This window comes from Calidris pugnax, unplaced genomic scaffold, assembly GCF_001431845.1.
Source record: "Calidris pugnax isolate Ruff unplaced genomic scaffold, ASM143184v1 scaffold76, whole genome shotgun sequence".
NCBI classification, from domain to species: domain Eukaryota; kingdom Metazoa; phylum Chordata; class Aves; order Charadriiformes; family Scolopacidae; genus Calidris; species Calidris pugnax.
The window spans coordinates 1,568,677-1,578,854 of record NW_015090827.1 but is presented as its reverse complement, the minus strand read 5'-3'; the positions used below and the strand labels follow the sequence as shown (position 1 = coordinate 1,578,854).

Sequence of the window (10,178 nt, the reverse complement as noted above, 5' to 3'; positions counted from 1 at the left end):
TTTTTTTTTTTTTTTTTTTTTTTGGACAACTTCATAAATGGGTTTGTGGTGTGTTGATCTGGAAAGTGTAATGGGGGTTGACAGGATGAGTGCTGAGCTCCTGCCTGGGAGCTTTGATAACAGCCCAGGGTGTTTCACCTCCTGAAGCTGTGGCTTTGCAGTGGGATGATAAAAAACTTTTACTATTACAAAACGGAGCAGTAAAAGTTGTGAGTTGTTACATTAATTTGCATCCTCCGTGCCCATTTGTGACTGTGTTCTCCTACGGGAGAACCTGCTCTTCAGAAATTTTTCTTTTAAAATAAGAAGAAAAAAAAAAAAAAAGCTCTTTCTCCTAATAAGTAAGTGCTATTTTTTTTTTAATCTGCAAACTGAATCTAAATTGCTGGCACCGCATTTGAAATCGGGGTTTTATTCCTCTCACTTGATGTGCTAATTTGTTTTCATGTACGGGCTGGTATCAATATATGTGAATGAAAACCTATAGCAGTTTTAAAGGCAATGTTATTTTACAGTAGAAAAAATTACAGCCCTGGAAAGGAAATACTGGTAATATTTGACAGAGTGTTACCAGACCCGTTGGGTGCTGTGGGGGCTGCGATTCCAAAAGGGTTAAGTCTGTAGTAAAACCCAAGAAGAATGCAAAATGATCAAGAAATGACATGCTGCCTATTGTTTGTAGCTATAGGATCAAAATAACAATTATACATGCCAAATAAATTCTAAACCTGTAAAGGAGGAGGAGAAAAGGGGGGGGGGGGCAGGGGGGTGGCTGTAAGTACAGGTGCCAGGAGCATTAAATAACCCTGGCAGACAAGGTGCACCTCTGTTGTCTCCAGTGCTGCTGGGTCCCCCCCAGTCTGGCATTTTTCCCCCAGCCCCAGACAATGTGCATTCACTGCAGGAGACTGGGTTAAGCCACCGTCTCCCAGACCTGCCGGCTCCTTCTGCCCGGCCCGACACAGAGGTGCCTTTGTCACTCTAATTACCCTCCCCTTGTAGTAGAAATAGTTTGTTTAGAGCCTTATTCGCAGGTAGAGCTGGTATAAGCAGGAATTAGCATGTTAAAGAACCTGCCCCTGCGCTGACTTGCGCTTATTTATCCCCATCCTTGACAGTCGAGGAGGGGTTGGGTTGGGTTTGGTTGTTTTTTTCCCCTCCCTGGGTCTATTCAGTGAGATACTACCCGAGATTAAGAGCTTTAAGGTTATTACAGGGGTTGAAGATGGAGCCAACTGGCGCATGGCGTGGTGTGGAGGATCTCCCGACAATTTCATGCCTGGCAGGTCCTCCCCTTGGCTGCCAGAAGAAACGGGGGCGGCTGATCCCTTAGGATCCATTAAAACTCCCTTTTGGCTTTCAGCACCTTGTCCACATCAAAAAGGTGCGAGGAGGAAAATAAATGTTTCTTTATTTTTTTTTTTTTTTTCCTTTTCAAGATACTGTGGCCGATCTCCCTAAGCCTTCCTAATTGGCCGAGGAGGCCGGTTGCGGATGATTAACTTGAAGTTAAATGAGGCCTTGCTTTTAAACATGCTTTTCCCAGACTTTTAAAATGGGACCAGAGGAGGAGGGGGGGGGGGGAACTTTAGACTGTTGCGTTACTGGACCAGGGCCAAGCTGGGTTATTATTATTAAAGGGGATCCAAGTTTTAATCCAGGTTTGGTTTACACTGAGCCAACTAAATGGATGGACATCCCTCCCTCTCTGCATACCTGAACCTATATTATTAGTGATATTAACGATACACCGTTTCTGCCCCATGAATTTAAAGGAAAGGGGAGGAATATGAGCGGCTCGGGCCGAGTTAAGAGTTGCTCGCCTTTGGAGTTTATTGATTTCCTTAAGTTATTTTAACTATGTCAAGGTATTTCAGAGTATGAAAACAAACGCGGAGGAAAAAATGTGCGTGGTGTTGAATGCCACCATGGCCAAGAAAATACCTGTAATGTGTCCCCAGGGCAGAGGCGGCGAGATGTGCTCTGAGGAACAGCATGCTCTGAACGTAAATCTCTGGAGAGACCACGTTGGGCTGTGAGGGTTTCCTCAGTGAGTTTCGTAACGTTGCTGTGAGGTAAATGCAGTGCAGACCTTGGATCGTTAAAAAGCTGGGGTTTCATCCACAACTTGATAAAAGCCTGAGTCCTTTCTTTTCACCTTCAGATAAAAGGTAAAGTGTAAAATGGGTTTCCATTGTTCAGGAGAGGCCAAAATTTGGGGGGTGACCTGCTGGAGAGCAGCTCTGAGGAAAAAGACCTGGGAGTCCTGGTGGACAAGAGGATGCCCATGAGCCAGCAATGGGCCCTGGCGGAGAAGGCGGCCAGCGGCATCCTGGGGGGCATCAGGAAGAGTGTGAGCAGCAGGTGGAGGGAGGTCATCCTCCCCCTCTGCTCTGCCCTGGGGAGGCCCCATCTGGAGCACTGGGTCCAGTTCTGGGCTCCCCAGTTCAAGAAGGAGAGGGGACTGCTGGAGAGGGGACATAAAGGGCTATAAAGATGATGAGGGGCCTGGAGCATCTCTCTGATGAGGAAAGGCTGAGGGACTTGGGGCTGTTTACCCTGGAGAAGAGAAGGCTGAGGGGGGATCTGATCAACACCTATAAATACTGAAAGGGTGGGTGTCAGGAGGATGGGGCCAGGCTTTTTCCAGTGGTGCCCAGGGACAGGACAAGAGGGAACAGGCACAATCCAGCCAAGCAACAAGTCAAAGCATCTCCATGGCAGGAGTCGTTAACCTCCGAAGGGACTGTCAGGGGAAGCAGTCGCTTCTCAGCCTGAAAATGTCAAGAAATAAGCTGAGAATTAAGGTGGAAATCAGCTGGGGCTGGAGCACTACACCGACTGCCTTCTGGACCCGACTGCAAGTCCCTTTTGCTGTTGGAACGTGGATATTATTTTGGGGTTTTATTTTGGTTGACTTTCCCTAGTGGCTCTTTTGCTTTTCCCCTTGAAAACCAGGCGATTGCTTGTTTCTACCCCAAAACTTCCCTTGCCTGTTGCCACCCACTTAGGTTTGAGGCCAGTGTTGCTGGTGATGGTGTTGGCTGGCTTTACCCCTTAAAAAATGGATGGCCAGGCAAATTTAATTGTGTATTTACTTCACGTGTAAACCATCCTGTTACTGTTCTGCAAGGGAGTCTGTGTTGGGGCCCTGCTCTCTTTCTTTGCCTGGATTTATGTTGTGTTATTAATTGCAACATCTACATGGATGGATGGACTGGGCAGTGCTTTCTCTGGAGTATTTATTGTGAGGGGGAACAAGAGGGGACAGTCCTGTCCCATGGCTTGGGCTTCTTCAGACATGTCCTAAACTCCTGCTACAGGTATGTGGCCACCATATCAACGACTTAAAGCTCAGCCCAGGTGTTATCAGGGTTTACTCCAACATGTAACATTTTCTCTGTTACCAGCAAATAACTCCAGCACCAGGGAGGGAGGGAGGACGAGCAGAGGCGATAAATGCAGTGACAGAAATTACTGAACCGAGAAACAACACACGGGTGCTCCTCAGCAGGGGGAAATACATGGATCTCTCAAATTTTTGAGGGGAGAAATTGCTTTTTTCTATAAGCCCTTTGCAACCAAACAGAAAACCCACAGCGTTGCTCTGTTCTCTGACGTCCATAGTTCATCCTGTTAAATCTGCTCGTTCTCCAAACTTGTTCTCTTTTTCCACACAGGGTGCTAAGGCCTGTTTTTTGCGTGACATCCCCTTCTCTGCCATTTACTTCCCCTGCTACGCTCATTTGAAAGCTTCCTTCGCGAATGAAGACGGGAGGGTGAGCCCTGGGAACCTGCTCCTGGCAGGATCAATCGCTGGTAAGTGCCCAAATTCCTTTTTTTTGTGGCATTTCTGAAAAGAAGAGCTGTATGCATAGAAGAACTATATGCAGCTATACCATATTTTGCAACCTTACGCCCAAATAAGCAAAAGCCGCCGTGCTGTAGAGAGAGTTGATGTTAAAAATTAAATATACCGTAAGTTCCTGGTGTAATCACAATGTTCAGAAGGCAAAGGAAAGGGAAAGATTTAGGTGCTGATGGTTTTTTACCCTCTGTCATCATTGCTGGTGGAGGTCCTGTGCTGGTTTGGGCTGTGGCTGACTGACTGGTAACGTTTTGTTGAAATGGTTTATAAATAATATGGTGGCATTCGTGAAATCCTTCACCATCAAAGGAAAATCTTGAATTTTGGTATCTGGAGTCTGTTGTGGTTTAACCCCAGCCAGCGACTGGGACCATGCAGCTGCTCGCTCGCTCCCCCCGCAGCAGGGAGGAAACGGGGGGGAACAACCAAAAAACAGCAACAGAACCCACTCATGGGTTGGGATAAAGTCAGTTTAATGGAACAGTAACAAAAGAGGAGGATGATAATGACGATGGGATGGGACAGTTTAATAGAACAGTAATGGAAGAGGAGGATGATGCTGATAATAACAATAATTAAAAATATAATAAATATATAAAATAAAGTTACAAACCACATGTTGTTATCACCACCCGACGATCGACTGCCCAGCCCATCCTGAGCAGCCATCGTGGATCCCATCACCCCCCGTTCCTATACTGAGCCTGACATCTATGGTGTGGAACACCCCTTTGGCCAGCCCCTCCTGTCTGTGCTCCCTCTGGGCTCCTGTGGGAAGCCAAATCATGCTTAGCTTGTCCCAGATGTGTTGAATTTGAGTGTGTCAGAGCCTGAGGGAAAGTGCAGAGACACTCTTGGTTGAACTCCATCATGTTCCTCAGGGTCTATGTGGTCTTTCTGAGCTGAATCCTTCCTCCAGCATGGCCCCGATGAGCTGCTGGGACCTGGGTGATGGTGGAAAATGATGGTGGCGTGGAGCCAGTAGAGCTAGGTGGTCTGGCTAAGCTTTGTTGTTTGATTTTAAGCTTTCTTCTCCCTGGGGAAACTGTTCTTGGTCAGGATTATACGTGGGGCCATGTCTCTTGAGGAGCAAGGACCTTCTCTAGCCCATATCTGGGCTTTGGATAGAGCTAAGATGATTGGTGTGTCTTGTTGAAGCATAGAGCTCTGTGTTCAGTAGCTCATGGTCCAAAGTAAATCATCCTGGCACAAGGAACACCAGCTGTGTTCAAATCACTGGTGCATAAAGACCCCCCCTTGTCCTCTCCCTTCTCCCCACCCCAAACCAGCCTCCGAGCCCCCCAACAGCCCCTTCCAGCCAGCTTATTTCTCACCCACTTTAACGGAACAAAACAATTTTTGAACTTTAGATCATATTTACAGACTTGAAACATAAGCTGGCATTTTTAAGCCAAGCCATTTCTTAGATTTTCCTATTTTTTTTTCTCTTTCTGGCCATTGTCAGGTGATTGCAGACTGAGATAACTGTCCCTTTGAAGCTGGGGCACAGAAGCAGCCTTTATTGTAGCTGATGGGGCTCACCAAACCAGGGGGAATGGGGATTTTATCCAGGGCTTCCTGGGAATCCCATCCTGGGTTAACTCCCATCAGCAAACTACAGCGTTAGTGCTGTTTACAAAAACAAGGCATTGCTTTTATTGGGTTCAAGTAGAACGTGGTGGGGGCACGTGTGTCCACTGTGGTTTAGCCATGAGGAAGTCATAGAATCATAGAATCATAGAATTGCCCAGGCTGGAAGGGACCTCCAAAGGCCATCTAGTCCGACCCCCCGCAGTCAGCAGGGACACCCCCAACTAGACCAGGTTGCCCAGGGCCTCGTCGAGCCTCTCCTTGAATATCTCCAGGGAAGGGGCCTCAACCACCTCCCTGGGCAACCTGTTCCAGTGCTCCACCACCCTCACAGTGGTCAGGGGGGAAGACAAGACAAAGCCCCCACCACCTCTGGAAACGCTGGCTGGGTCCCTGGGCTTGATGTCTCTGTGCTGCCCGAGGGTCTCACCCCATCGTGAGGGTTGGGACGTGTGTGTGAGCTCCACCTGGGTGTGGGGAACTCCACCTCCCCACGGCCCATGGAGCTGGGATGTTCACCCCACCAGGCTCGGACACGGGTCCTGTCTCTGCCTCTCAGTCTCCTGACAGTGTATTTCACAATCCCCACAGATGGTCCAAAGTTTCTGATACTCAGTTTTCCTTAATCATAGAATCATAGAATGGTTTGGGTTGGAAGGGACCTTAAAGCCCCCGCAGTGCCACCCCCTGGGCTCTAAGGTCTCCCCGGAGCCTTCTCTTCTCCAGGTTGAACCCCCCCAACTCTCTCAGCCTGTCCTCACAGGAGACAATAAATAACATTTATGCAATGTCATTTCCATTATTCTGCTGCTAATAAGCAGTTCCTTTCCTTTCTGGGTGCCAGGGACGGGTGTCCTCCATTCCCCAGAGAACTTTCTCTTTCCCTCTGATTCCTTCCATCTTTTAACCCCAAAATCGAAGCCAGTGATTGATAGCCCAATTTTAGCTTTTGTTTAATATTGCAATCAAGAGCGATATTTTGTGTTTGCTTTTTGAAGTGAGGAGAAAGGGCAGGAGGATTTGCCTTCTCACAGTCACTTCACCCACAGAAGTGAATGCATCCAGTAAAGTGAGATCTTGCTGGTGAAGAAAAAAAGGAAAAGGAGAAGGGAGAAGAAATGCCATGTGTGTGATATCGTTAGCAAAGTACTTTGGGCTCCTTTAGGGAGAAAAGCTTGGTTTAGAGATAATGTAGATTAGGACAAGAGGAAATGGACTCAAGTTGCACCAGGGGAGGTTTAGGATGGATATTAGGAACAATTTTTACACTGAAAGGGTTATGAAGCCTTGGAATGGGCTGCCCAGGGAAGTGGTTGAATCATCATCCCTGGAGGTATTTAAAAAAGATGGGTTGACATAGTGCTTAGAGCCATGGGTTAGTGATGGTTTTATCAGAGTTAGGCTGATGGTTGGACTTGATGATCTGAAAGGTCCCTCCCAACCTGGACAATTCTATGGTTCTATGATTCTATTTTCTTCCTTTTCCCTGTTGTTGGGGACACACACACATCCCATCCAGCTCCATCTGCTGCTGCCTTTCCCTGCTCTCCAGATGTCTCAACCTGTTCTGCCCTGGCATTTTCTGGAGAGATGATCTAATATCAGCTACGGTGTTTCTCCTTAATTGGCTCCATCTGCCCATTGCCTCCAGAAACTTCCTTCTCCTCCCCTCTCTCCTCTTTTTTATTGTCCATTCCTGCTGTGCCCTGTGTCTCATTTCCATCGTAGGCTCCTCATGGCAGCAACCTCCAAGTTTTTAACAAGTCTGTAGAATCATAGAATGAATGGGGTTGGAAGGGACCTCTGGAAATCATCTAGTCCAAGACTGTAAAGTCTTTTATCTTGCACACATAGCTCCTAAAAACGGGACTGGAAACCTCTTTAACGTCCTCAGAAGTAAAGAGTGAGGAGTGAGGAGGTGGAGGGCCCTGGGCAGGAAAGCAGAATCGTTTCTAAGTATGTCCTTTGGTTTTCCTTGAAAACATTGGTTGGCTTTTGAAGGACGAAAGTCCAGCTTTAATTTGAAGGCTCAACCCATATCCCGGGGCGGGTGAGGGTGAGCGGAGAGGAATTTCAGCCTTTCTGGAGTTCAGGAACCCTGCCAGGCTGAGCACCGTGCAAGGGCAGGCTCTGCCTTATTTTGGGGGGTCCAGGAGAGGAGAGGGGGGCTGTGATTTGGGTGCTGCTCACACCCTTCCCTCCCCCGAGCAGGGCTGCGGGAAGGGCGCCCGGTGCTCGATGCCAGACCACGCTGGTTTGGACAAGAGTTGTCACAGCATTATTAAGCCTCCCCCCCAAAAAAAAAACCCAACCCAAAAAGCAGAGGAGATTTATGCATCTCCATCTGCCCACGTTGGTTTGGAACAGACGCAGAGTGGAAAAGTAATAAAACCAGAAGAGACAGTGTCTTCTGGGTACTGTCTCAGTGCGCTTTTTTTGGCTGGTTTTTTTTTTTATTATTTTTTTTAATTCTAAACATGGGCAGCCCCGGTTTGGATAGGAACGAGTTTAGAAATGCCACCCATTGGCAATTTGGTACTTTTTTTTTTTTGCTTTTGGTTGATTATCCGCCAGGGTAAATTTAAGTCTTCCTCCCAGTGTCATGCTGAGGATGCCAGCGGTGGCTTTGCAGCTGAGCAGGGCCCTTCCTCAGGAGAAAAAATGACTCTTTTTGCAAACCTGGGTTCTTGTGCCTTGCTGAGGTTACCTGCTGCTCAGTGATGTATGTGTGTGAGTGTGTGAGTGTGCACGGGCCACTCTAGCCCAGCACCCAACCAGGGTGCCAGGAACCACCAACCGGCAGGAAAAGGATCAGGAAAGATTGACCTCATTTCCAAAAACTTTGTGCAAGTTTCTGGTCAGCGCTGAAGAACCCAGCCCCTGCCTCCCTGCTCTGCAGGACACGGGGATATGGTCCATGGAACAGAGTCATAGAACCACAGAATGGTTTGGGTTGGAAGGGACCTGAAAGATGATCTTGTTCCACCCCCTGCCCTGGGCAGGGACACCTCCCACCACACCAGGTTGCTCCAAGCCCCCTCCAACCTGGCCTTGAACCCCTCCAGGGATGGGGCAGCCACAGCTTCTCTGGCCAACCTGGGCCAGGCTCTCACCACCCTCCCAGCAAAGAACTTCCGCCCCACATCTAAGCTCCATCTCCCCTTTTTCAGTGTCAAACCCTTCCCCCTCGTCCTATGGCTCCCCTCCCTGATCCAGAGTCCCTCCCCATCTCCTCTGTAGGCCCTGAAGTTCTCTCTGGGTGAAGCCGCGTCCACAACAGCTTCTTCTTGTTGCTCATTCTTCTTCTCAGCTTCTGCTTAAATCAAACCTGGCTGGATTCTCCCAGTGTGAGGACAGAAGGCAGGGTCACCGGGGGTGAATGAGGTGTGTAGCTCGTGTGGCAGGTGGTCCCCCCCTGATGGTTTTCGTGTTGTGTGTAGGTATGCCGGCGGCATCTCTGGTGACCCCTGCAGATGTCATCAAAACAAGGCTCCAGGTGGCAGCCCGGGCGGGACAGACCACCTACAGCGGCGTTGTGGACTGCTTTGCCAAGATCCTTCGAGAGGAAGGGCCCAAGGCTCTGTGGAAAGGAGCAGGAGGTGCGTAAAAGAGCTTTGGTTACTCAGTGATTTCCAGTTGTGGTTTTTGTCACTTAGGAACTCTTCTTTCCTTTCCAGCTCGGGTATTTAGGTCTTCTCCTCAGTTTGGTGTAACCCTGGTGACTTACGAGCTGCTACAGAGATGGTTTTATGTGGACTTCGGGGGAGTGTAAGTATGTGGTGTCTGAATCTGCCTGGAACCCTGAAGCTGCACCGTGTGGGTCTTGGGGCTCCTCAGTTATGTCACAGATTGATATGGGGTCAGAAGGGACCTCTGGAGACCACCCAGTCCAACCCCCTGCCAGAGCAGGGTCACCCAGAGCAGGTCCCACAGGAACGTGTCCAGGGGGGTTTGAATGTCTCCAGAGAAGGAGACTCCACCACCTCTCTGGGCAGCCTCTGCCAGGGCTCTGCCACCCTCACAGCAAAGAAGTTCTTCCTCATGTTGAGATGGAACTTCCCATGTTCCAGTTTGTGCCCGTTCCCTCTTGTCCTGTCCCTGGGCACCACTGAGAAGATCCTGACCCCGTCCCCCTGACACCCCAGGTCTTGCTATTACACAGGGCACATTGCAAAGGCTTCGTAAATCCCCGCGGAGCCGCACGGCGCTGCTTCGACTCCGCAGAAACCAATGTCTTGTTTCTTCTCATTTTGCAGAAAACCCGCGGGGTCGGAGCCGGTGCCCAAGTCCCGGATCACGCTCCCTGCTCCCAACCCCGACCACGTGGGCGGGTACAAACTGGCCGTCGCCACTTTCGCAGGGATTGAGAACAAGTTTGGACTTTACCTACCTCGGTTCAAGCCATCGCCACCTACCTCAAAGGCTGCTGCAGCAGTAGGACCCTAAGTTTATCGCTGAAGGGTGGGGTTGTTGTTTTTTTTTTTTTGGTTATTAGTCGGGAAAGAGCCACTTTTCTAATTGGTTGATACTTTTGTTCCTTTTGCTTCTCATCATTTACCAGTTCGGCTTCATTTGAGTTTTAAGGCGATTTTCATCTTCAGTGTAATCATTTGTCTTTGTGCTTCCTTAACCAGATCACTGTGAAATTCCTACCAGTTGTTTTCAGTTCGGGGACCATGAATGTATTTGTCCACATCCCACGTGTTTGAGAATTCGAGAA

At 48.9% G+C, this 10,178-nt stretch overlaps 1 protein-coding gene across 3 annotated transcripts in view; it reads left to right on the top strand.

Moving 5' to 3' along the window:
* Positions 1 to 10,172, top strand: part of SLC25A13 (solute carrier family 25 (aspartate/glutamate carrier), member 13) — an 89,387-nt gene extending 79,215 nt beyond the window's left edge. For all 3 annotated transcript variants that reach the window (XM_014940302.1, XM_014940301.1, XM_014940299.1), the window contains 4 exons: positions 3,681 to 3,819; positions 8,899 to 9,057; positions 9,136 to 9,226; positions 9,715 to 10,172. In XM_014940302.1, coding sequence (XP_014795788.1) covers positions 3,681 to 3,819; positions 8,899 to 9,057; positions 9,136 to 9,226; positions 9,715 to 9,904 — 579 coding nt within the window. In that variant the 3' untranslated portion in view covers positions 9,905 to 10,172. The remainder of the gene's footprint in view (positions 1 to 3,680; positions 3,820 to 8,898; positions 9,058 to 9,135; positions 9,227 to 9,714) is intronic.
* Positions 10,173 to 10,178: the final 6 nt, after the last annotated feature.